This window comes from Oreochromis aureus, linkage group 17, assembly GCF_013358895.1.
Source record: "Oreochromis aureus strain Israel breed Guangdong linkage group 17, ZZ_aureus, whole genome shotgun sequence".
Taxonomy (NCBI): Eukaryota; Metazoa; Chordata; class Actinopteri; order Cichliformes; family Cichlidae; genus Oreochromis; species Oreochromis aureus.
Genome location: NC_052958.1, coordinates 1,904,747 through 1,931,860, shown reverse-complemented (window position 1 = coordinate 1,931,860; position 27,114 = coordinate 1,904,747). Strand labels below are relative to the sequence as shown.

The 27,114-nt window shown below is 44.2% G+C and overlaps 1 protein-coding gene across 2 annotated transcripts in view; it reads left to right on the top strand.

Moving 5' to 3' along the window:
• ano8b (anoctamin 8b) overlaps nucleotides 1–27,114 on the top strand; it is a 38,346-nt gene that overhangs the window by 1,921 nt on the left and 9,311 nt on the right. The window contains exons 2-13 of one of the 2 annotated variants that reach the window (XM_039600990.1): nucleotides 17,124–17,234; nucleotides 18,823–18,955; nucleotides 21,998–22,136; nucleotides 22,219–22,315; nucleotides 22,473–22,589; nucleotides 22,677–22,804; nucleotides 22,895–23,056; nucleotides 24,742–24,894; nucleotides 25,171–25,297; nucleotides 25,825–25,880; nucleotides 25,964–26,038; nucleotides 26,128–26,262. In XM_039600990.1, the coding sequence (XP_039456924.1) occupies nucleotides 17,124–17,234; nucleotides 18,823–18,955; nucleotides 21,998–22,136; nucleotides 22,219–22,315; nucleotides 22,473–22,589; nucleotides 22,677–22,804; nucleotides 22,895–23,056; nucleotides 24,742–24,894; nucleotides 25,171–25,297; nucleotides 25,825–25,880; nucleotides 25,964–26,038; nucleotides 26,128–26,262 (1,433 nt within the window). The remainder of the gene's footprint in view (nucleotides 1–17,123; nucleotides 17,235–18,822; nucleotides 18,956–21,997; nucleotides 22,137–22,218; nucleotides 22,316–22,472; nucleotides 22,590–22,676; nucleotides 22,805–22,894; nucleotides 23,057–24,741; nucleotides 24,895–25,170; nucleotides 25,298–25,824; nucleotides 25,881–25,963; nucleotides 26,039–26,127; nucleotides 26,263–27,114) is intronic. The other variant, XM_031758684.2, reaches the window with a different exon arrangement.

Here is a 27,114-nt window from a genome sequence, read left to right as displayed (position 1 = left end):
AAATAGTATCAAGTATGCAGAGCTGTACAGAAAGCTAGCATTGAATGCTTGATCAGACTTCTAACACTGTGTTGTTAATCTTCAGATCAGTCAGAGGAATCACAGTTTTATTCAGATGTTGGTTTTGTTTGACTCTATATGTTTATTAAGTTTAATAAGAGAAGAAATGAGATTATAGAAAGTCCCTGTGCTTCCCACAGTGCAGGGACAGTAACTAAAAGAGGTTTTATATTAGCTGTACGCCAGACATAATGCTTCCAAAGGTTTCTGTGACATGAACTAGGCTCGGAGATGTTTATTGTTCTCATCTGTGCTCGAGAATCTTATGTGTAGAAATAAACATCAACATGTGTGGCAGGTGGTGAGGTGGTTAGCACTGTTGCCTCACTTAAGAAGGTGCTGGGTTTGAATCCAGGTTTGTTTGGTTTTGTTTGCACATTCTCCCCCATCGGCTCTCTCTGGGTACTCCAGCACAAACAGGGGGATTGGTGAATCTCAGTACGTGAGCATGGATGGTTTTCTGCCTCTGACAGATTGGTGACCTGTCCAGCGAGCTGGAATAGGCTCCGGCTCCTGGCCCATCCTCTTCAAGCCTGAATTAAATAAGCATAAGAACATAGATGGATGGTTAAACTTCAAAACCATCTACAGTGTGGGAATCTACATGAAAACAGATACTTTAGTGTAATAGTTTCCCCAGCATTACAGAAACATGCATGTAGAGAAGCAAATAGTGGGAAATGTGAGGATTTTCACAGCACATCTGGCTCTACTATTACACCTGCAGTCGTTCAGTGAATGAAGACTGTTTCACAGATAGCAGCGATGATGAAATGATGCAGTGACGTTTCCATGAAGCAGTTCTTAAAGGGGTAGTTCACCACGAAATCCAATGTTTTTCCTCTGAGCTGTGCTGCTGTGAGCTCCCAGTGTTGGAGTTATCAGACATGTGTGCTTTCCCTTAAATATGATGGAGCCATATTCGAGAATGTGAACTGTATCGCCGTGCAGAAGCAAGAGTGCCTTCACCCGTGACGAGAGGCTCGCGCTCATGGCAGTGTGACACGATGTAAACATTAATGCTGTTCCCCTAAACTGAGCTTAAATTTGAGCTGCAAGCTTCCATCGGCTGTTAGGTGAGAGAAAATAGTTCCTACGTAAAGGTTTGTGTATTGTTTTTGAGTAACTGGGTCAGGATTTCTGAAAAGAGACACTGCTGCAGAGTTTCAAATGTATTTTTCTGCAGATTTGCCATTTTGTTCTCCTATTTTTATATAAAAGTTGAAATAACTATAAGATTTTGGAGTGACCTGCCCCATTTACTTATAATAAATACTTGTTAATTACATAAACAAAGGGAAAACCATGCAGCCAATAGCTCAGGGGTGTCCAGCTCCAGGCCTCGAGGGCCGGTGTCCTGCAGGTTTTAGATGTGTCCTTGATCCAACACAGCTGATTTAAATGGCTGAATTACTTCCTCCACATGTCCTGAAGTTCTCCAGAGGCCTGGTAACGAACTAATCATGTGATTCAGGTGTGCTGACCCAGGGTGAGATCTAAAACCTGCAGGACACCGGCCCTCGAAGCCTGGAGTTGGACACCCCTGCAACAGCTACTGTGTTTTTAGGGAATCAGCTACATTTTTTGTCCTAACCTTCTCCTTTAGTTTGGTCACTGTCATGCATAAACAACATGCATGCTTACTAAACTCATAATCACCCACATCTGTCACAAACTATGAAATAAAAACAACAACCTGCTATCCAGCTGTCAGTAGTTACTGCAGCAGTGACTGTAACTCCTTCCTGTGTCTGTTCTCCTGCATGGGTTATGAAAAAGAGGCTCTGGGACTTCAGTGGCATTACTACGATATCACATAACGCCCCCGCACGTGTCAGTGTCAGTCAGCGAGCAAAGCACAAGGGCAGGGTGACTTCTTCGTGCAGCTGAGGTCTTGGTTGCGCTCTGGAACCGAAAGGCTCGGATGCTCGATTGTCTCCGTGCCTCCACCGTATTTTGCTAATCTCTCCCACCGCAGTAGTCTGGCATGACTTTGATCCTCGCAGCCATCCTCCTTTGTAGCCTCAAAACTCAAAAGCCCGCGTTTCAAGGATTAATTAGGCCCCAACGTTAACGCCTCACCAATTAGTTTGTGTTCCCTCTGAGGCCAGTGTTGATAAGATTTGTTATGGAAATTAGGCCATGCAATTTGTGGTTTAGGATTAAGGACACGTATGCGCTGAGGTTATTCCTGCACTGATAATGGTTCACTTTTTTCATGGTGCTGTTAAAAGCTTCTTTTGACCCCAAACACCAGTTAGTGGATTGTAAATGTGGAAGGTTTTTTTTATAAACTAGCCCAGAATTTGGGAATAAAGATAAATGTAACTTTGTGATGACAGGAAAACCCGTGTGATCATTTCTCTGATGTAAAATCGAAATACATTTGACAGTAAGTTCACAGGTGATAGTCCGAAACCATTCTTGGACCCCTGCTTTATCTGAAACTCTAGTCTGATCCAGTGGGGAGACTGGAGCGGCCCATTTCCATCCCTGTAAACTTGTCTGGCCTCGTCCTCATGAGAACAACATATTAAGCAGTCAGCCGTACACTCTTTGCCAGAGCGCCGCTCTCGCTGTATCTCCGGCTCTCTCTCGCCTCTTCAGCGAGTTGAATGCCTCAGCTTTGCCTCAGACAGATTTAGTCAGGTTGAGTGTCACACAGGTTGCTTTAAATACAGCAGCGTGAGGGGAAAGCATCCCACTGAACTTCCTAAAAGAAGAGCTGCTTTTCACAGCAGCGGCAGACGAGCCTCTGCTTTTGTGCCCTCCCACGGCTTCGTAATGAAAGGGCTGATGAATGTCGTGCAGTATGATATAATGACAGCAATGCGTTGTGCCTAATGACTCTGAACTTAATGTCTCTCTTGCATCTGCCTCCTCGCCTGTGTCCCCCGATCTTCATCGCACGCTCCACAGAGATGTGTTTCCTGTTCCTCCCTCTCTCCTCGCCTTCTGGTGTAAGCGCTGAGCTGCACATTAGCTGCATTAGCAGTCAAGGAAAAATGCCTCTGTGTGGGGTGACCTTGCTGCTTGCGATGCTGTAGCTTTATCAGCCTTTCCCTGTTACGTCACACGCACGCACAGCTGACTGATCGCTTTGGCGAACCAGCTTTTGATGGTGCGAGACGTTTCCTGCGAGTATTCCTGAGACCGTCGGCCTGACTATAAAATGAAACGGCCCGCTCTTTATACGAGCAGCTTGCCTTTAAATTGGGATCATTTAAAGTCAAGCTGCCGACCAGATGATATTAAACACTGCAGTTAATGCTGCAATGATTTTCTGTCGATGATGACAGCGGCGGTGTGTTTGTGGAAACAGTGGATCTTTGTGTGTGCCAGAAAAATGTCAGACTGCCTACAAAGGATTCCTGTGAGTTCCAACAAAGTGAGCTTCCCCAGATTGTTAAAGGAGTCTTAAATCTGGCATAAGGAGTTATCGACACTGTTCACTGAACAGATCTTCTTTTGTTTTTTCAATTTAATCTGATCATGTAAAGCAGCGGTGTCCAACTCCAGGCCTCGGGGGCCGGTGTCCTGCAGGGTTTAGGGTCAGCACACCTGAATCAGATGATTAGTTCATCACCAGGCCTCCGGAGACCATCAGGACATGTTGAGGAGGTCATTTAGGTCAAGATAAAGGACGCGTCTAAAACCTGCAGGAGTTGGACACCCCTGATGTAAACAATATACAGAAAGTCATTTAAGAAAAAAACTATAGAAGATAAAGCAAAATACACTCCATCTATTCTCAGTTTACATATCCAAAAGGAGCGGGAAGAAGTGCACGCTTATTTAACTCCATCCTTCTCCGAAATATATCAGCAATAGACATATTTCTAATAACACTGAATATTAAACTGTGTAAAATACAAATTATCATCATATTATTTCGTTTTTACAACTCCATAACTCCACACATTAAAGCCAACGACCCCCAGTTTCCACTGTAACATCTGAATAAGAATGAAGCAGCAACTTACTGAACCGAGACATTTACTGAAAGTTTTCCTCTTCGGTGGATTTCCTCTTTTTGAAGTGCTTTATGTTTGGACCCTGCTTTAACTCCACACTCAAACTGTTCCACACAAAGAAACACAAAAACGTTCCCTGGTAGCCGCACGTTCACAAAAACAACTTTAAAGGACCTTAAATGATAAGTTGCTATAACTCTTTAGTGCAGTGGCCTGATGACACAGCTGTCTTTGCACTGATTCTGCAGTGCGTGAAAGGAACAGCATCATTATTGGGCCTTTGTGACAGAATGAGTCGAATGATGGACCTGAGAAAACAGAGATTGTTTCTATTTCTTTTTTCTAACGCAGGCTTTCGGAGGTAACCTTTAAATATGTGTGGTGGTTTTACTGGCCCAGCCCACTGTAGGCCATACTGGGACCAGCCCATGAGCTAAAGTCAGTAATATAAACTGAAACACGAACTAAAGGAAACCTAAAACAAACTGAGAGCTATCCGCTCTGATGAACTTTTATCCCTTTAGCGTTTGGTTAGTGTGGCCCCGCCCTTGGTCAGTGTGGCCCCGCCCTCACCTTCTTGTTACCTGCTTGTTGGTGGCTTTTTTTTAAACTGCAGAGATGCTCCAGCACACACATAACTTTCATTATCAGGCTTCCTGCTGTGTAGGTGTTTGTGTGTATCCAACAACATTAGATGCAGATATGTTTTAGGAAGTTACAGATAATTTCCCAGAGCTGCGATAAACCGTCTGTCTTGCCAGCAGTGATTCACTTGCCCTACATTCTCAAGTTTTTAATGGCTTAATCATATCATCCGTAATGCCTCTTTGCTTCTAGCCAAGCGACTTCGAAAACTCCATTCATGGCCTCTGGAAGTTTACGCTCCTCCATTTATAGCCATGAAGATTATCGGTCCTGCACGCGGAAAACGATAATGCACACTCCGGAGCTTAATGCGTGTGAGGCGTGCAGAGCAGCGCTGCTGGTGTTGCCCGTCCTCCTGTTTGTGTGGAAGCAGTGACACAATGCAGAAACCTTATCAGCGGGTTTAGGCTCCACTCTGTGATCAAAGCTCGGTCCTGTGCCGGCTGATATCTCATTCCTGAAAGGAAGAAACATAAATACGAGGACTGAGATGAGTTGGGTCAGCGTGCCCTTTATCCTGTGCGACTGCACTGACTAGGCCTGGATTTGATTTCCTCGTTTTCTCGTCAGTTGCTAAGCAAAGCCAGGAGAAATACAGTGACCATGGTGAAGAATGCTGTTTCCTGTCGCAGTCGCAGGAAACTGCTCTACACTGGCTGCTCCGCAGTGTCCACAAACACTAAAGGTTTGTCAGAGCGTAGTGTACGACTCACCAGGGAGGGATGCTCTTTCTCCTGAAGCTCATAGCCGGACATATTCATGTCAGTGTTAGCACGGAGACAGTTTTAAAGCACAGTAACGTTGGTTCTTGTCCTATCTATCACTCACGGTTCTCAGTAAATACCCTCCTGTGACTCATTTTGTTTCAGCCACTAAACTTGATCAATCAGTCCTCACGGTCGTCTCCTTCACCTCTCTGAAGCAGCCTGAAAGCAGACAGCGTCTGTCTGACGTACAGCAAAGTCAGAAATGTTACAGCTCCCTGTGATTACTTGTCTGGTTTTTCTTCGAGGTGCTTGTCACCCTGGTTGTCTGACACGGCTCTGTGTGTGTGTGTGTATGTGATTTGGTTTCATGTAAGGGAGACATGGAGCTGGTTTAGTGCAAATCAGGATCAGAATCAGGGTTTGTTGTTCCAAACTGAAGAGAAAGTAGCTCATGTGTGAGTGTAAAAAACATTGTTTTGTTGCTTTGATATGAGCACAAAGCTCAGAGCTGTAGATGACAGATAAGAGCGTCGCTCCAGGCTTTTCTTTGAATGTCCTGTTAAAATGCTCCATGTTTGTTCTTGGCAGAGAACTGCTGCTCATCGGATAGTTTCTCTTTCTCCTCCATTGCGGAGGAGTCCAGCCAGGTTGGACTACGGCAGGCCGTCTTGGCTGTGTTTACGTCCCTGAACGTCCTGAATTCCTGCAACGCGACTCGCTCATTAGATATTTACGTTAATGAGCAGTTGAATAGGTGTACCTAACAAACTGGCTGGTGAGTGTATATTGTGTATCAACTGTTCCAACCAACAATGAAACCATTATATGTCTTTTAAGCCTCCATACGCTCACAGCTGTTCTCTTCTACAGGATGGAAATATTCTTCATTTATGTATTATTGTTTGTTTACAGAGTTTGACATATTGACATATTTGAAGTCTTTAAAGGTTTTGGACCTTTAATAAAGCTCGGCCGCGTAGCATGAGTCTGTACAGCCTGATAGGCTTGTGGGGTTGAAGAGTGTGTAATTAGTAATGAGTGTAATGAGGTAATTTTCATTCCTCGTTCTTTGTTTGCGTCCTTTGTTCCTTATCTGAAAAACGTGAGTCAGATCTTGGCCTGTGCCTTTAATGAGAACTTGAATGTGGTGAAAGTCCACAGCTGAACAGGAACACACAGTTCCAGCTCTGATGGAGCAGAGGTTTCTTCCTCCTCCGTTTTCTCTTTTCTCCTTGCTTATCTTTACTCTTGAGTCTACGTCATCACAAAAGGAGCACAAACTCAGTGTGTCCTCTGCGGCTACGCGCCCTTTAGCTTTTACTCCAGCTCGTTCGTCGTGGCAAAGCGCGCCGAGGGACAGGATCTGCATCGCCATGACTATAACACCTGTATTTGGGGTGGCTGTAGCTCAGGCGGTAGAGCAGGTCCACTGATTGGAAGGTTGGTGGTTTGATTCCTGGCTTCCCCGCAGTCTGCATGCCAAATATCCTTGGGCATACTAACCCCATGTTGCTCTCCGATGCATCCATCGGAGTGTGAATGTGCATGAATGTTAAATGGTAAATGGCCTGCATTTGTATAGTGCTTTACACTACATTCAGTCACACACACATTCACACACTGGTGATGGCAAGCTACTAATGTTAGATAGGCACTAACAGCTTAGAGAAAGTGCTTGTGTGATTGGGTGAATGAATTAGTTGTATAAAGTGCTTTGAGTGCTCAGAGTAGAAAAGCGGTATATAAGAACCCGTCCATTTACCATTTACTGTATTTGGCTGTGAGAGAGGGCGATCTCCCGTTTTCACGTTTCTCCCAATCACTGTTTATTCAGGCGGCAGCTGAGCGCCTAACGTTTGTGTGAGGGTCTTTGAGTGCGACTGTGTGGCCCCCTTTTAACAAAAGAGCATTCGGCAGCTCAGAGATGCTGTGACTTTGAATTTGAATTAGGCCTCACGCCGACCAGTAAGAATCCATTTCCCTGAGTTCAGCTGCATCTGTTTAAACTGTGTTAGCTTCTTGGAGAGATCTGATTTCTGCCTTGTTGCGTGCACGGTGGCCTAACTGACCTTCCCAACATCTCTCTCTGTGCGCTGCCAGGCTAAATGAATTATGATGATTTGCTGCATTTCCTCATGTTTCCTTTTGAAAAAGAAATCAAAGCTGACGAAGTCATTAATGATATCCTCTTCTGCTTGTAATTGAGTGGGAAAGGAAATGGGAGCAATGGTGTCGTTATGTCCAATAATCACTGGTTCCTCCGGGGTATTGATCCCACTCGGAGCCTCCTTTCCGGCTTTCCTGTCCAGGAATAGCGTATGGTACCATCGTACAGACACAGCTCCGTCAGACTGACTGACTATAGTACCTTTTCTCTAAATGATCTAATTATCCCCCCCTTATGCTTTCTGACATGAATAAAAATGCCCAGTTTGCCCAGTGTTTACTGGGATCTCTCACTGCACCACAGTATCTGATTATCAAATGATTAATAGTGTTTTCTGATCCTCCGGGATGCTGGTAGGAGCTGGATCCTCTGAGTCATTGCGAATACAATCTCAGAGGATCTGACAACAATTCAATCAACCTTCCCCAAATAGCTCGGTCCCACCGAAACGACTGCTGAACTTTAAAGTAAAGTCAGTCCCTTTCACAATAACAGGGCTCGTGTACTTTGCACACTAATGCTCTCTGTTAAAGCTTTTTAAAAATGTATGAGTCTGTTTTCTCTCAGTGCCTCAGCTGTTCAGTCGTCCATACGGCCCTCTGCGTGATGTCTGGATAAAAGGTCGTATTGATTCTCCGTAAAATCATCATCAGCAGGACTTTGCCCAGATTTCACCTTGCACCTCATTTAGATAAGGTGATGGCTTTTACACATCGAGAACTCGTATTCATGACGTTTGTGACGTATCCAAACGAAGCGAATCGATGTTTTCTCAGATAACATCTCTGAATATTTTTTCTTCCACGTCAAACTCTTCACCAGAAACTAACAACGTTGTCAGTGCTTAGCGAGTTTATTGTTTATTTTGTGATCAAATGTAGCCAGAACTACATCTAATCTGTGACTTAAGTGAAAAACGTCGCTGTGTACAGCTCACAAAGGCCCACTTGCCCACTTGCACACGTTGCCTTTTGTAATTCGTGTCCTTTTTGCTCCGTGTCCCTCAGAAAAGCCTTCCTCCACACTGGCAGCTGTCCACTGCTCAACAAGGAGGTTTGTTTGCTTCACAAAGGGTGCTATTCAGTCCACTATATTCATCATCACCACTCACTTATTCATAATTCGTAATCCCTGCTTGACAATGTTCAGTTCATGCAGTTAGATAACCAGTCTGTGGCCGTCTGAAGGCGTACTCTGCACCGACCGGGCATGAGAGGGATTTGGCGCCGGCTTCTGTTTATGATTATTACCTGATGAATGCACACAGCCCCTAGTTTTATATTGTAAACAACAGCCCAGTCCCTGCTTCTCTGCTGTTTCGCTGAGGTTGCTCATTCAAATTAACCAGCTAACCTGAAATGAACCAGCGATTAGCCCACTTGGCAGAGGAAAGAGAGTCGGAAATAAAGGCGTCACATTTAGAGAGACTAGGTTTGAAGTGCAGGCAAAGAAGTGATGTAAAGGGTAGAAAGACGCCGGGATGGGAAACGCCATGCTTTGATTATTCTGCCATGTGAGCAGTGGGGCTCTTTTCTTCTTACGTGCTCTTGGCTCTCAGCCACAGGCGGCTCCAGTGTCATAAACAATCATTGTCATTTTGAAGCCAAGGATGAGTCTCTGTTATCCTCCCTGCGTCTGTTAATGAGGAAACCAGAGTTCTGACATCCACGGGCATTCGCGTCTTTATCCCATTTGTCACAAACGTGTAACAAACACAGAAATTGTAATCCGAGCGACGTCATCGATAAGTGCTTTTATCTCAGGACAGCTCTCTGCACTTATGTGTCTCCTTTGGACCAATTTGTCACAAGTTTCAATAAAATTTTATAGAAATTGTTTTCAATCAAACAACAGACTTGCAAACAAACCCTGAGGTTTTTTTTTCCTTTTACATCTCCTTAATATTCTCAAGCTAAATATTTCATACTTGTAGTTTTGAATTAGATATCCTAACAACTGTAATTCAGCATTAAATATGAATACTCTCGGCGTCTACACAGTGAAACACAGTCATTATAATTTTAATCCAGCACCATCAGGAGACTGTGTCACTGGGTCAGGATAACATTAGATACTTTATTTATCCCATGTTTGGAAAATGCTTTGGTGCAAAAACATGCTTGCTAAAAACTAGCATGTTATCATTGTCACTATGAGTAGAACTGATATGAAGCTACTGCTGCGTTGCCACAGGAGGTGGCCACAGTCAGGAGCTCTGCTCTCTGTTTGATGCCACAGCCTCAAAGGGGATTTGTGTCTGTGGCTGGAATCGAACCAACAACCTTTTACTTGCCTTGTGCAGGTGGTGGAGATGCATAAATTGGCTGATATATTGGTATCAGCATTAAGAACAGATGGGAGAAACACCATTCAACTATGTTATGAGCATTGATGTTGCGAGGTTTATCCACCAGAGGGCGCTCTGCAGCCCCCCCTGTTGGCAACAACCAATCGTATAAAATATACTGATAGTTTAGCTAAGCACCATGTTTTAACAGGTATGTTGACGTTAACAAAAAAACCTCTTTACTTATCTTTTAATAATGACGGCATGTTGAGATGTGGGAATTTCAAAGTACGTTTCTTAGCTGTTGTAATTACCGTGTTTTAATGGGTCTTTCTCCTTCTGGAAAATTTGTGTAGTGCAACCAGCAGGAGAACGGCCAGGCTACGTAAAAGTTAAGAGGGGGTTGTACTGACGTATGTCTGTGGGTGGGAGTTTCATACCACGGCTCCATCCGTGGCTACTACTGCGCAGACTCTAGATCCAAATTTGCAAGATGGCGTCTCCCAGATCCGGGATATTTTGGCTTCAGTTTTACACAATGAGAGGAAGTGAAGCCGCGTCGTCCATATTTTTTACAGTCATCGGCAACAACCAGCAGAGTTGGGCAGAGTGTAAATGAATTAATCCACAACTTGTTTCAACAATTAAAACAGATTTAGTTTAAACTGCTTTGTTGTGCTAGCTAGGGACGGACTCACAAATAGCTACACATAAAACAGTGTCAGAAAAATCTGTTTGTGGGCGCGAGCGCAGGGGGCCAGGTTCAGGTCTGACCTATAGCCGGTTAGCTTTCACTGCTACACATCCAAGGAAGCAAAAAATGCAAAAAAATCATCTTAAAAAAAAGAGATGTGTCTGAAAGGAAAAAAATATCAGCTGATAGATTTTAAATGATTAAATATGGGTGTTGAAAATGCTGCATCAGTCGGGCTCTAATTATGAGCATGTTAGGACTTATCCCAAAGTACCTCAACATCCTGTGTTAACAGCTGGAAAAAGAAGATGGCTTGTTATCACTGGGCCTGGCTGTTTGAAACCGTAGCTGGTGTTTGTGTGTGTTTTAAATAAAGCGGCGTGCTCTTCCTCGTGTACCTTCAGTGATGAAGAATGGTTTAGGGTGAGGGTAATTTCGTAGGAAGCGGGCTCTCTCTAGCTCTATAGCACACTATAAAGCTTCCTCTGGATTTCCCCCTGCCTGTGTGAAGGCATCATCCGTAAGAGCTCTGTGTACACAATGATGACAAATACCTCTTGAGACAGCCCGACTGAGAGAGGAGGCAGGAGAGCTGAAGGAGAGAAACGGATAAAACGAAAGCATGGCGGGAAGGAGGGGTTGATGGATTCTGCCTAGAAGGGGCTGAAAAGAGAGGATTTAGATGGAGGAAAAGAGACAGTGATGCTGGCAAAAAGATATAAAGAGGAGAGAGAGCAGCAGACTGAGGGGAAGGACAGTGAGGAGAGGCAGGAGGAATGCTGTGCTGCTTTGGGATGAGGGCCTTTCATATCCTCTAAAACACATCTGTGTGTGCAGATGCCAGAAGGACGTGGTGTACGAGATCGAAGTGTGTGCGTTGGTCGATGTCGGTGTCTGTACATGTACCTTGCGGTGGTACAGAGAGGCGGCCGCTGCCGCGATGGAGTGAGTCAGTGTTTGGGAGCAGGAGGAAGCAGGACGGATGTGGTTTCTATTGCTTTCCTCGAGACACGCAGGATCATTTTGTGCTCGGGCGAAATGATCTAATGTTTTATTTATTTCGTCTCGGCGCCACGATTTGATTTGGTGACTCGGTGTAGAAATGCTGTGTGTTTGTACGAGTAAACGCACAGCTGTCAGTCTCTTTGTGTTGGGGTTACAGCTCCGGGTCCTCTGTGGCTGTTTGTGGACTCGCAGGATGGCAACAAGTCCGGAACATAAATGAAACTGTTGGGTGTTTGAACCCGATTAGGCTCGCTGTCCCACTTACTGATGTAATCGTTGTAATAGGGTCATTTGCACATTAGATGTGACAGTACAAGTATTTTCTGCCTGTTTTATATTTTGCCGTCCTTCCTGTCTGCTGGGAGCTGTGTCTGTGTCTTTGCCTTTATTACTTTATGTCTGTCTCAGACTCTCTGTTGAACAGACCAAACATCCAGTCTTCAAAAGCTCAATACAGACTTTCATTAAACTGATTTAACAGATTTCATCAGTGAATCATCAAACCTGCTGTTTTCTCAGGATGTCATTTTTGAGGAAAACAAATCAGACTTCATGATGACAGAATATTTGATAAAGACTACATAATATTGTTATAGACAGTTTCTTATGATGATAAAGGCTGACTGATTGTGTGCGTGTGCCTTCCTGTGATGCTTTCTGTTTATATGAAACCTGTTTATAAATCAGAGTGCGACGCTTCACCGAACTTCCTCCTGTGTGAAGCACAGAAGCTATGACTGCTAACCATAAACGTGTTCTCCTTGCCGGTTGTTACTTAAAGCGACACATTTGATTTCTGTTCGGGACCAAATGTCTGTGACCATATTTTCAGGAATGTGGTTTGAAGCGATGAGCTGAAAGTTCGTGAAGAGAAATGTGCGGTCTTCAAATGTCCTGCGGTTCATTGTAGGACCTGAAAGCTGCAGTAAAAGTTTAATGAGATTTCTAAGGATGCTCATTAAGGACCTCTGTAGGTCTGCCACGCAAAGCTTCGCTCATTATCTACATAGTGATGCACCACAAGGTAAAAGCATCTTCCTTTAGCTTCATAGTCCCACATCAATCAGCGTTATCAGTCGTGGGTTCACAGCAGCTCTGAGTGTTGGGGTCACATGACATCACGTGCATATTGCTCATGAGTTGTCCGCCATATTGGAAATGATACAACCTCCAGTTGCTAGGTAGAGATGTGTATTTACCAGTCGGTTGGGAGTGGCTCCTGGAGGTTACGCCGGTTGCACAGAAGGTGCTGCAACAATAATCTAACTGTGATTTCTTTAGTTTGGAGCAAATTTCCTCTAATTTTCCACGTTTCTCTGGAAATCTCAGTAAATATTCCAGCAGTAGTGAAACTTGAAAACGTGCATGTTTAGAGTAACTGTTTGTCCGGCTCTTCCATTCAAACCGATGCAGCAAAACAATCACTGGGAGGTTTTGGCCAGCTGGTTGGGGAATACTCATTTTTCCCAGTGACAGGTGGTTGCCAGGGGTTACTGTAGCCCTCTGTGACAGAGCCTTCAGCAAACATTTTCACTACAACTGCCATCAACTTCCAGCAACCACTTCCCAGCGGTTGGGGACTCATTCAGTCATTTTTCACTCATGACCAGAAACTGCCAGATGGTAGCCGACCACTCTGCAGGCCTGTGTGGGCCCTTACTCACTTGCTCCCTTATTTTCACCAGTTTATTTCACATTGAAATGAGTTTTTCAAGGACTTCAAACTTAAATCTGCTTATTCTGACAGTTTAATGAGGCTTTTTTTCCATAGCATGTGCATTTGATCTTTTTCCTGTCTGCACATCTTTTGGCAGAGAATAAAAAAAACCTCACTGTCTAACCAGACATCCATGAGTTTGTTTGAGGTAAAACCTGGAAGCTGTGAGGACTGAGTGAGGAACAAAAGACAATTAATTAGTTGTGCACAAACTCAATAACACATAAAAACATATTATTATCAGATTGAATGCTTAACTTGTGTGTTTTGGCCACTGTTTGTATCTGCTGTGACCATGTTTGGTACCTGATGGAGTCTCTGTTGCTGCCTTCATTTCTCAGGCTCGCAGGTTGCTGCTTGCTTTCAGTCCCAGCTTTTATCCCATTTTAAAGACTGAGCTCAAAATTAAGTTCATAAAAACTTTAAAAACAAACATGCTTTTACCTGGCAGAGCAAAATCTTTAAAGGAGGCTCAAGGTCACATAAATGGCAATCAGTTATCAAACTGTTCACACAGGCGCTGAAGACAGATCAGGTCTTTCTTTGAGTGTCTGTGACCTTCATTTAAAGGCTTTGCTTGAGTTTCATGACTGAATTACACCCCATTAATCTCATACTTTATATCTCATGTACACACACACACACACACACACACACACACACACACACACAGACGTCCCAGAGAAAGACTTCAGAGTCGACTCAGATCACAGAACGACGCCCTGCTTGCTATGCCTGCCTGGCTGCTGTCTGATAAGCATTAGCCCCGCAGCAGCCGCCTCACTCTGAAGGCCGTGAGTGATACAGGAGTCATCTGTATGACTGTGAGTCCTGGACCAGCCGACTCCACAGTGACCTGGTTTCTGTTACGGGGCCAAAGGGGCTTTCAAGCTCAGACGTTAGTCTCACCGACCAAAATGACATCCGGGATCTTTTTTCTGTCTACCTGCTCCATAGTCTTTACCGAGATGTTGTTTAAAGATAAATATGGATCAAAAGAGTAAACAAATCACACGACCCTCACTGCACAAGCCATGTTAATACCGTTATTTGCTGCTGTTTACAAACCGTTACCTCAAAACACTCCAAAAATAGCTGCTTATCTGGCCGTGGGCTCATTTGTGCTGCTTGATGGAAATAAATTTCTATGAAAATGACAACAACTTATTCCCAGAACACGAGAGGCGGGTTATTTCTATAGCAAAGGGGGAGAAACGTGCAAACACAAAGCTGTAGCACGAGCCCGTCTCTGCATTAAAGCCTTGATGGGCGACGTATGAATCAAACACCAGGACACATAAAATGAAGCTTTGTTGAATTGTTGAAACCAATCTGTTAGCTGCTCCAAGTGTGTGTGTGTGTGTGTGTGTGTGTGTGTGTGTGTGTGTGTGTGTGTGTGTGTGTGTTGCCTTCAGCGATGAATACAGGACTCATTAGAATTGCTGTCATGTTGCAGCACTGCCTGCAGCATCTCATCTAAAGCACAGAGGAACAACCAGTCACATTTCAGTATCTAGGAGAAGCACTGAAGAATAAAGACTCCAAACACCTCCGTCTCCTCTTTGGCCTGTTGAGATGTTTAAAAATGTTCTTCAGAGGAAAATCAGCGTGGAACCAGATAAAGCGGTTGCAACCTCTTCGTAAGTACTCGAGGGACTCTTTAAATACTGATGCTGGTACTGAAATCATTATTCTCAACAAAAGACACCTGATATAACAGGAGGCAGACGAATCTTTAGATTTACTGGATATATTTGTATATATTTGGTAAATAATAATAATAATAATGGCCTTAATAATAAAAACTGTAAAATATACTGTTATGTATATTTTATAATATACAACTATGGTCAGGTGGATCCATCCATTCTTAATAATACAATAATGTTTCCTGCTTGCAGTGAAACATGCTGCTTGTTATTGTCTTATTTGTTGCTTTCTGTTCCATTTGCACAAACTGAACTTGGAAAAAGAGCTTTTGTCCATTTTGCACCCTCGGCTTGGAACAAGCTGCACAACGACTGGAAAACAACAGAATTCATTTCATTAAGTGCTTTTAAATCAAAACTCTGAATCCTTGAGGATTTTTGTAACTGTGAGATACTCGCTGCTGCCATCTTGGCCAAGTCTCCCTCAAAGAAGAGGTTTTAAATCTCAGTGGGAACTTCCTGGTTAAATAAAATGTTTAAAAATCACCAAAAAGCTTCCTGTTTATACGTCACATGTGCAGCATCCAGCACTGGGCTGTAGTTGTTGTAGTTTATTTGTTTTAGTTAGCCAGCCCAGTGTGTTGTGTGCTTTACTTACAGCGGGTTTTATCGGTGATCTGTCAGCCATGAACAAACGGCTCTCGGGTGCCAGTAACACCTGCGTGGTACACCTGGTAATTTGCTCTATTTGTTTAAAATAAATAAATAAATCTGCATTGGTAGAGCTTTAAACGCTGAGGGATTATACCAGCCGATCTCATCACCTTTCATGAATACAGAGATGACTTCATAATGCACGTTGATCCAGTGCTGATGTGCATATATAATGTTAAGGTGAAAAACAAATCTAGATGTGCAAATAAACTCTGTGGCTTTTTTTCCCCGAAGCCGAACCGGACGTCCGTCTGTTCGCAGTTCCAGGAAGTCGAATGACACGCTGATGGCACCACCGCAGAGATGCATTAATGTGACAGTTTGATTTAAAGCACCGTAATAAAATTAGCAGCCATGGCCTCAACTTCCCTGTTTGCCACATTTTAAAAGCATTTAAGTGATATCTGAACTGATAAGACTGACAACGAGCTTTTACATTTGTAAGATTCATTTTACTCATTGACAAATACCTTTTACAAACATACAAAAATAAACTTTTCATGACTGCGATTCCACCTTTCTTGACTTTGCTCTTCATTAGGGGGGGATGCTGTGGGATGGCCTCTCCAGGCTGCTGTCGTTGTTATTTAGGACTCGTAAACCGTTTACACAGACCGTCCTGTGACAGCCGAGCAGGATGTGAGCTTACACCGATCGCAGTTCACTCGGCTTTCTTTTAACTCTTCGCACTGGCTCCGATTTTTCAGCGAGGTTGTTGAAAGATGAGCGAGGTGTCAGCGACAGCAAAGCCCATTTGGAGATTGCAGCGATGTTACAGGATCCAGGGAGGAAAATTTATTGTCTTGGTCTTCCCTCAGCCCGCCTGGAGTTGGCAGCGTTTTGAATGTCACATTACTGTGTGGCTACAGTCGAGCTATTTTCAGTTTGCTCTGGACTTCAGGAACCACAGATGAAGTAAATGTACACAGACCGAGTTCATGCATGTGAGAGACTTTGTTTTCCGCTGTGCAGAGCATTGCATTGTCTCTGAGACTCACCACATATCACAACACTCAGAAATAACAGCTTTAAGTGTGTGTGTGTGTGTGTGTGTGTGTGTGTGTGTGTGTGTGTGTGTGTGTGTGTGTGTGTGTGTGTGTGTGTGTGTGTGTGTGTGTGTGTGTGTGTGTGTGTGTGTGTGTGTGTGTGTGTGTGTGTGTGTGTGTGTGTGAGATAAATCAGAGCAGAGGGTGGTGAACAATGTGTGGCCTCTGGTCTTGGCAGGGCAGGATTATTTCAGTCAGTGTCGTGTTGTGAGTCAGAGGGGCCTGACATTTAAATCTCTCCCGTCAAGAAAGACCTGTGTGTGTGTGTGTGTGTGTGTGTGTGTGTGTGTGTGTGTGTGTGTGTGTGTGTGTCAGCAGGGGTAAGGGTTTGGGTAAAGTGGGTTCAGGTGGCGGGGGTGTGTGAAAATGTTAAAAATGCCACTTCTGCTTACACTCTGTCTCTTTGAAAAGGTGACTGTCCCCCTCTCTGAGTGTCCGTCTGTCTCTCTGTCTTTCAGATAAGTTGTTCGGGAAGCGGCTGCTGCAGGCTGGAAGACACATCATGTCTCATAAGTCTTGGATGAAAACGGTGCCCACAGAGAACTGCGACGTCCTCATGACATTTGCAGGTCAATCAAACACACACACATTCCTGCTTGTTTCTATATGTGTGAGGACCCCGACTGACAGCTCATTCATTTAACCTTTGATATCACAACCACAGAACTGTCTACAGTTAATCCTCAGTGTGGAGCTACTGCTCATCATCACACACATTTTAATTTGCTTTTCATGTAGGAAAAGAGGGTAATCCCTGTGTTTGAAATGCTGGAACAAGCGATGGATGTAGGTGTTGCTCTTAAAGCACAACATTAATGCAGCTCCAGGACCCTCAGTGCAACTGACGGTTATGAGACTCATTTCACAGGCCGAGGAGGTTGGCAGAGGAACGGGCCGAACGCCTAAATTTCACCTGGGAGGCTACGCCTCGTATTCTGCAAACCAAAAGTCAGGGCTGGTGTTTTTAGACTTATTGTTGAATTATTGTTTGTTGTAGCACAGAGGCTCTCGGAGGCACAGTGTTTCTTTGGATTGTTCGGCCCATTGTGATGTCCTGGGAATGCCTTGAGGAAATTTATAGAGTTTTGGCAGAAACAATCACATGGACCAAAGAAAGAACTGAAATATTTAAGGTTCAGAGGACAGACACAGTCTCTGTTTTTAAGATTAGGCTTACAGCGCTCCTTTTTGATAAAGCTTAAAGTTAGACCTGGATCAGATCTAACTTAGACTGCTGAGGGCTGCACTGTTTCTTCTTCTACTCTCTATATGTTTGAACACAACTTAGCATTTAATCATTAGTTATTATTCATCTCTGGCTCTCGTCCATGGTGTGTCTTTTGTCTCATCTTCCTCCCCTCACTCCCAACCGGTCCCAGCAGAGGGCCGTCCATCCTCGAATCCGATTCTGCTTTAGGTTTCTTCTTGTTACAAGGGAGTTTTTCCTTCCCACTGTCGCCAAGTGCTGGCTCATAGAGGATCGTGTGATTGTTGGGGTTTCTCCCCATGACTGTAGGGCATGAGTGTCGAACTCCAGCCCTCGAGGGCCGGTGTCCTGCAGGTTTTAGATCTCACCCTGGGTCAACACACCTGAATCAAAGGATTAGTTCGTTACCAGGCCTCTGGAGAACTTCAGGACATGTTGACGAGGTCATTTATCCATTTAAATCAGCTGTGTTGGATCAAGGACATCTAAAACCAGGACACCGGCCCTCGAGGCCTGGAGTTGGACACCTGTGCTGCAGGGTCTTTACTTACCATGAGGACTGTTGGGAGCTGATTGGCCGCAGCATACAATAAGACTTTTCAGTTGCAATGACAGTCCTGGAGCAACATAAGTCTTATTATTGATACATGTTAACTTTCCAATAACTGCAGTGAACACGAGCTTTTACTCCGACGCTCAGTCAGTCGCTGTAGTATCGCTGGAAAAATGTTAAATGTGCTCTTATTTCCTAGTTTAGGTCGGCACCCTGCAGGCCAAGAAGAACGTGATGATTTTTACAGCAACAGAGAGAAAAAGTGTTTCTCACGTGTTCAGTAGTCTGACCTTACACCTCCAGCTGCTCAGCAGTAAAAGCAAAGACTGTGGGAGTACTCGGCAGATCCTACGGGGGCGTGAACACGAGCTCTTTGTGTTTCCACTTCCTGTTACAGATACTACAGATGACCACACGCTACTATGGCTGCTGAACCACATCCGACTGGGAATCCCAGAGCTCATCATCCAGATCCGACATCATAAACACACGCGAGTCTACGCATTCTTCATCACCGCCACGTATGAAAAGTAAGAAATCAACCAATCAAATCAGAAAGAAATCTCTGGTTCATGCTTCTGTTCATTTTGTTGGCTGATGCCGCTGACAGTAGGACTGCAGCACTTTACTATTGATTATCGTCTCGACTGTTCTTCTAGTTAATCAGTTGGTTCAATGTTTCACTCTCTCATTTAAAATGACTGGAATATTATAGATTTATGATAAAACTGATTTTTACTCTCGCTTGTTCTCGTCGTCACTGCTTCTTCAGCCATATCATAGTTTAGATGTTGGTGCTGTTTTAACTGATCAATAATTAACAAACTACCCATCGCAGATATTACTTAATATCGCCTCGTCCCCCACTGGCTCGAGGTGTAGTTATTTTTGAACGTTACTACGGGAGTCGGGATGTAAAAGACGAGAATAACCCTGCTGTTCTGTGTCGGTGTGAAGCAGCGCCTCTGTTTATCATAGTTTTAAATTTAGTTGCAGCTTATAGTAGGCGCAGCAGTTTAGCTCGTACTCTGTGAATCACGAGTGGAGCTGACGCCTGGTGAATCAGCATTACTCCTCTGCTGCTGGTCTTTCAGGTTTTCCAGAGGCTTTAGCGTCATGCTAACCTCTGTGAAGTGGATCTGCTGTGATTACACTCCCACTGTCACAGACCGTCACAGATGAGTCCAGGGTCACTTTAATATCAGTGCTGACTTTGACGTATAAATACAGAGAAATACAATCTGGGGATCAGGGTGGCAGCTGCTCCTGTGCTGCATTTCACCTCTTAACAAATGTTGAGTCCTCTGTGCTGACTGCGCTTTTAGACAAAGGGCTTATCTAAAATAAACCTTTTACCTGTGAATGCAATAAGAGTGGACAGATTGTGGAAAAGAAGAGAGAGAGACAAAGGGGCGTGGCAGAGAGAGAGAGAGATAAAAGCAGAAAGGATGCAAGGTAAAGAAAAGCAAAAAGGAAGTGGTGAGGAAAGGTGGCGAGGAAGGATGGACTGAGTGCTTTTTTAAAAGTGTGCCAGTGGGTTTTGCTCAAAGAAAATGGAGTTTGACCCGATCAGTCTCTCTGTTTACACACACACACACACACACACACACACACACACACACACACACACACACACACACTGTAATGTGTTTTCATATCTTTGTGGGGACATCTCATTTTCCCTAACTGCTTACCCTAACCATGAAAAATCAATGCCTAAGAGATACACCTGCCTAGAGATGATACCTAATCATAACTCAACTGTAACCCTGACACTGAAATCACATTTTTAGTCTCAAACTCATGGGGACCAGGATTTGGTCCCCACAAAGATATGTAAAGACACACACACACACACACACACACACACACACACACACACACACACACACACACACACCTGCTGTTGTTGGTTGACCTACATTTCATGTGATAGAAATCATAACCCAGAAAGTACTCCACGTCCTCTTGAATTCCCCTCGGATAATGATTCCTGGTCCACCATGAAGCAGTGAGAAATCCTTTCCTGTTTCAGTTTTATTGGATATGTTCAGCTGTGCCATTTGTCCTGCGTGTTTTATATCATCACATGATTTATAATTGTGTTGTTATCATTGTTGAAAGAGAAGCAGCTCTGGGTGCAGGATGGAGCTGTACGTGTGGCCTCGGGAGCGTTTTGTTCGTTATTTTCAGAAAGGCTTCATTCATTTATCTGAAAGCAGCAAATTCAGCTGTAACAGAACATTTTCTTACCTGACGTGTCATCAGTTACTCATTCTGCTGCTCTGACGGGGCAGTTTACAGTGTGGCATTTGGATCTGCTGAGTTTCTGCATTACCTCTGCTACATTAGCATAAACCCTTACATGCAGAGCTCTCCATCAGCAGTATTACGTTCTTTTACAAGGTTAGCTTTGTCCACACTTTGCGTCCAGCCTCACAGTAAGACTTTCTCTCTTTGTGTTTTTGTATTTTCTTGTTAAAAAGCTGAACATTTTTTGATGAAATAAGAAAAGAGAGAATCTCATTAAGATTCCTGGCAGCAGCAGCAGCTGCACGCCTCTAAAAGGCCTCCTGGTTTTGGCTTCGATTACTAAACAGTTGCTTTAAACAGATAAAGCCTTATTTTTTTCTTCCTCACACAAGGACCTTTATTGTGACGGTTCTGCGCTGTAAGCAGTATTCAGCTGTGAAACAGAAGCTTACACCTCAGATTTCTGCTGTAATCCATCAGGTGCCGTCCGTGCTTCTTTGTGCTGCCCCTGCGAGTACACGGAGCTGCATGATGGATGGCTGTTACAGGCCCACATCGGCTGTACTTCTTTGTGTGTGCGCGTAAAGACTATATATACATGTGAGGGCGAGGTGAGCTCTTAGCCTGTAGGGAACAGAGAGGGAGCTGCATTATTATTGAGATTTCAGCACAAGGCCGGCGGGAAGGACAGACGGAGATGGAAAAAAGGATGATGGGATAGAAGGAGGGGAGGAGAGCGATGGATGAAGAGGGGAGGCTGAGAGAAGACAGCGTGGGCATGAAAGAGGACGAGAGCATGGGGATAGAAGATGTGCAGGAAGGCATGATGGGAAATGAGATGAGGTTCAGACATTACAGCTGAAGGACAAACCATTGTTTTCCTTGGTAAAAAGGAGAACTGGCCAAACAGAAATGCTGCAGTGCTGTGAATAAATGGAGATAAATCAGGTGATTATTGGGATTATTTTTAGTGTTCAATCATCGGTTTAACCAACAGTCCAAACTCATGTTAGAAGAAAAAAGCACCGTGGCAGTATGCAGGCATACATGCTTATAATTCATAGCTGTAAAAAGAGAGACAACACCGCGTGTTGTTGTTACTATGTAATTACTCCCATTATTCCTCTCGCCGCCTCCATAATGTGCAGTGTAACCACCAGCAGAGTGTGAGAGCCCGGGTGTTGCTGTGTAGGCAATTAGAAACAAAAGGAGATTTAATTAGACGAGATTAATGCACTGCAGATGACACAGATTAAACATGTAGTCTGGGCGTCTGAGGCTGGCTTTAAAAAAAAAACCTGCCTGATGTCGTCGTGCAGTTTGCTGCGAGGCGCCGAGGAAATGGGACTGAGGAAAGCAGTGAAGCCCGAGTTTGGTGGAGGAACACGAAGCTTCTCCTGCGAGGAGGACTACATCTACGAGAACATCGAGAGCGAGCTGTGCTTCTTCACCTCGCAGGTCAGTGCGACTCCAGTTATTCCCAGGTAACTACACTGGGAAACGTTTTTCTCACGTTGCTTCCTCCTCTCGGCGGCTGCAGGAGAGGCAGAGCATCATTAAATACTGGCTGGACAATCTACGTGCCAAACAAGGGGAGGTGCTTCATAATATCAGCTTCCTGGAAGGCCAGCCAATCAGTAAGTGATCAGAGCTAAACGCTCCGTTGTCTTCAGGAGGCTGCGATGTGTGTGATTACTGCAGTTATGATTTCCTCTCCTCGAGTGTTTCTCTCTCTAACTAAATAAAGTAAATTATCTGCTTAAATATGTTTTGCTGCTCACTTACTCTCTGCAGTCCCGGAGCTGAGTGCGAGAGGTGTGATCCAGCAGGTGTTCCCTCTCCATGAGCAGAGGATCCTCAGCCAGCTGATGAAGTCTTGGGTCCAGGCTGTTTGTGAGAAGCAGCCGTTAGGTTAATAAATTAAAGCACGCTTTTACGCTGTTTCCATTTCTGACTTTGCTGTTTCTCTTACTGGTATCTTATCAATCTCATAAACAGATGATATCTGTGACTACTTCGGGGTGAAGATTGCCATGTATTTTGCCTGGCTGGGCTTCTACACCACCTCCATGTTATATCCTGCCGTGATCGGCTTTGTGCTTTGGATGCTCACCGAGTCCGATCAGGTGAGCAGAGACGAGCCGTGTGCTTGTGTAGGAATAGGAAACAATGACACCGCCCAATCAAACCGATAAATGTCTGCATGCTTGCCTCAGACGAGCCGGGACATCTGCTGCGTGGTGTTTGCCCTCTTCAATGTGGTGTGGGCCACTCTGTTTCTGGAGCGGTGGAAGCGGAGGGGGGCGGAGCTGGCGTATAAGTGGGGAACGCTGGACGCGCCTGCAGAGTCCCTGGAGGAACCACGGCCTCAGTTCCGGGTGAGAGAAATTAACTCTGACTCAGTCAAGGTGCTTTACACCGTCAGATAGAGACTATACAGCAGAGTAACACTGAACAAAGCTTTGTAACAGGAATTAAAGGTGAACAATGTGGATCTGAAAGTTGATGGAAAATAGGAGGACAGATTTAAAGCAGAGCATGAATCAACAAATAGTCCAACATGTAATGAAGCTGAGTGATATTTGCTCTATAGTGGGCAAATATCCAGATAATATTTAAAAATGAGAAACAATAGCTTTTTGGAAGCTCCCAGTATAACACTGGTGAAACTGGTTACATGCTGTCCTTGTTATGGAAAAACATCCCTGCAGGACTACAGCTGAAAATACAGCGACCTGTTGATAAATGCTCACCAATGATAGCGGCCACATCAGAATGATGCTGACTCCTGTACAGTTGACTTTTTTCTCCTGCTATTATTGACAGAAACTTCAACTATATAATTTGGGAACGGAGGTTTAGTTTTTTACCCCATTACAAGGAGATGTCAGAAGTGGAACTGAGGAGTGATTGCTTGATTGATTGATTGATTGATTGATTGATTGATTGATTGATTGATTGATTGATTGATTGATTGATTGATTGACTGGCTGTAGCTCAGGAGTCGAGCAGGTCGTCCACTAATCGGAAGGTCGGTGGTTTGATCCCTGGCTGCTCCAGCCTGGATGCCAAATATCTTCGGGAAAGAAAATAATGAAGTATGAATGTCAGATAGAAAGCACTTCAGTACAAAAGCATAAACAGTGTTTGTGAGAATTTCACTTCAAAAACAACACAACAGCTGATCAAAGTGCTGTACAAAAATAAAAATAAGAGAACAAAAGAATAAATCGGTGCAGGTACATACACAGGGCAAAAACACAGATGATAACTCACATCGGCTAAAGGCCGAGGAGGAAAGGTGTGTTTTTAAATGAGCTGAGGGATGGAGCCTGAGAGGAAGCTCATTCCACATTTTGGGAGCCAAAGCTGCAAAGGTTCGATCTCCTCTGGATTTCTAATATGTCTCCAGGACAGTCAGAAGCACCTGGTTAGCTGAGAGCAGGCGGCGGCACATCAGGGTGAAGCAGCTCAGACAGATAAGAAGAGGCGAGACCATTAAGAGACTTAAAAACAAATACAAGAATTTTAAAATGGATTCAAAACTTAATGGGAAGCAAATGAATTACAGTAAATGCTTAGATCAGAGACTCGACAGGACGGGTTTCATTTCTGACGGCTGCCTCGACTTAACCACAGTACTGATGTGAGTCAATGAGGCGAGTTGTATAAAGTGCTTTGAGCAGTGAGTAGAAAACAGTCCATTTATGTCCATTTATGTGAAACGTGCACATTTTGCACTTTGTGTTTTCAAAAGTTGAAGAAAAAAATGCAAAGAGGAGAAAAAGCACAAAACAAAAATATGACTGTTATTGTTTTTATCTAACAGTGTCACTAATGAGTGGCTCAGGGTCACCTGATCCACCCCTGAAATATTGGCTTTATCAAAAAGGAACATTTAAAGCTAACAATAAAGGCAGCGAGTCTCCCGTGTATCGATGGCTGAAGGCTCCGCTTCACTTTTTACCTTTGAGAACTCAAATAAAAGTGCTTTCTACAGATAATACTTTTTCCTCCAGCCTCTCCTCTTTAACGCTGTTTCATGTTCTCTGCCTGTCTGCAGGGAATCAAGCGCTGCAGTCCTATAACGGGATGCGAGGAGTTCTACTATCCTCCGTGGCGGAGGCGTCTATTCAGGTGGCTGGTCAGCCTGCCCATCTGTATCCTCTGTCTCTGTTTTGTCTTCCTGGTCATGCTCATCTGCTTTGAGCTGCAGGTCAGTCCAGCTGTCAGCATCTGTTTTCTTTGTTGTGTCCCGCTTTGATGAACGCAGCAGCAAATTTAACACCAAAAAATCATCTTCTTTTGTCAGATTTCTTTTAGAGTTTGACGTAATGAAGCGTTTTAAAGAAGCTTTAATGGCCACGAAACCAAAACAACAGTAACTGATAATACACGAATAGACTGCACGCTTCATAATCCGGCTCCAGAATGCGAGTGTTTATTTCCTTTGGGGGCTGATAAGTGAGAAGTTGTATTTGTGTCTCTGCAGGAGTTTGTGATGGGGATCAAGGAAATGCCTCGGCTGGCTCGCTTCATCCCCAAAATCATGCTCGCTATCACTGTGACTGCATGTGATGAGGTGTACAGGAAAATCGCCTGCTGGCTCAATGACATGGGTGAGCGCTGAGCTTCTAGGCCGGTAAAACGTAACCGCAGATTCAGAGCAGAGCGTCTCTTATTGAAGATGATCTTCTAAAAGTCGCTTCCTTAATATTAATTATGAATCGCTTGCAATTCCTTTTGAGCGTGACCTGCTGAGCTGGCTGCAGCTCGAGAGGTCGAGCAGGTCGGACTAATCAGAAGGTTCCTGCAGTCTGGACACGATGCGTCCATCAGCGTGTGTGAATGTTAGGCTGAACGAAAAAGGCATGAGTGTGTGTGTGTGTGTGTGTGTGAGTGTGTGTGTGTGAGTGTGTGAGTGTGTGTGTGTGAGTGTGTGTGTGTGTGAGTGTGTGATTGGGTGAATCAGGCTTGTAGAAGAAAGTGCTTTGAGCGCTCAAATAAAGGAGTGAAGCACTACAGAAGTACCAGTCTGTTCATTAGTTACTAATTAAGTAGTTAATTATCAAAACTTTCACTGTGTGCTGCATTTTTTTAATGGTTCGCCAGGTGTGTTAAGAGATGGCTGATGTTGTTTCCACAGAAAACTATAGACTCCAGAGTGCCTATGAGAAAAATCTCATCATCAAAATGGTTCTTGTAAGTGTCGTCCTTTGCTTTGGGATTTATAGTGCTAATTCCTCTTCCTATTTAATCACACCTGGCATTTCTGTCTCTTGCAGTTTCAGTTTGTAAATTCCTATCTCAGCCTTTTTTACATCGGATTCTACCTCAAAGACATGGAGCGCCTGAAAGAGGTGAGACGTTTCCGCCGCTCAGATACTCACACGCACTCGTCGACGTTGTCATTAATCCGCACATCTGTGCGTTTGTCCGTTTGTGGAAGATGCTGCTGGTGTTGTCTCTGATCAGGAGTCTGCAGCGGCAGGTCCGGGTCAATGTGCTGCCTCACGTCTCCCTGAAGATCAAGATGCTGGTGGTCTCTGTTCCCTGGTTCTTCAGGGCTTTACTCGGGAACAAAGTACGATCCCTGTTACGCGTGTAGGGAAGGTCAGAGGTCCGTTTCTGACCACCTCCGTTATGCCTTTGCATGCCAGCTCGGTGCCAATCAGTGAGCAGCTGTGCTTTGGAAAGAACTTGTGCTGGTTTGTCTGCTGAAAGCTCCAAACTTCCATGTTGTTAAATGGCTGCAGGGCTGCTTTCATTATGTCTCTGTATTTGGGAGACTTGGGACTTTGTAGCTGTCAGCAGATAACGTCTGATTATCTAAAACAAACTTTATATTCAATGACATCAACTCTCAAAACACGCCTCTTCATGCTTCTTCTTTTGGGATCAGTCCTTGGTTATCCTTGTGATGGGAATTGTGGATTTCTTTCTTGGGCTTTTTCCTCTCTGTGAGTCGTCTTGTCCCTCAGCTTCTCACCATCTGCTCCACCTTTCAGACTCTCGGTGTCAGCTGACTTCCCAGTTTTCCCAGTTTAAACCAGCACAGCCCAGGTACAAGCTTTTTCAGAGTCAGTTAATCCATTTACTAGAACTCCCACGAAGGATCAGTTTGAAAACATGTGAGACTTTTCTTGTTTCCAGCTGATGAGAGAGAAATCAGCTGTTATGTGACTAAGCAGTGCTGAGATATATCAGCAATCAGAGACCAGCGTCTCCTTCTCTCACTTCCTGTACTGTCCATTATTGACAGAAGACTATGTCCATTATGCTCTCTGTGTTTCTGTGCTGTAGCATCTTCTGCATCAGTGTTTGACCCGGAGGAACTGAGCTTTGCAGTGATGCAGTCTCTGAAATGTCTAACCTCTGCATGTGTGTATTAAATGAATGAAGACATATTAAACTCTTGGCTTTGACTGTTAAAGCT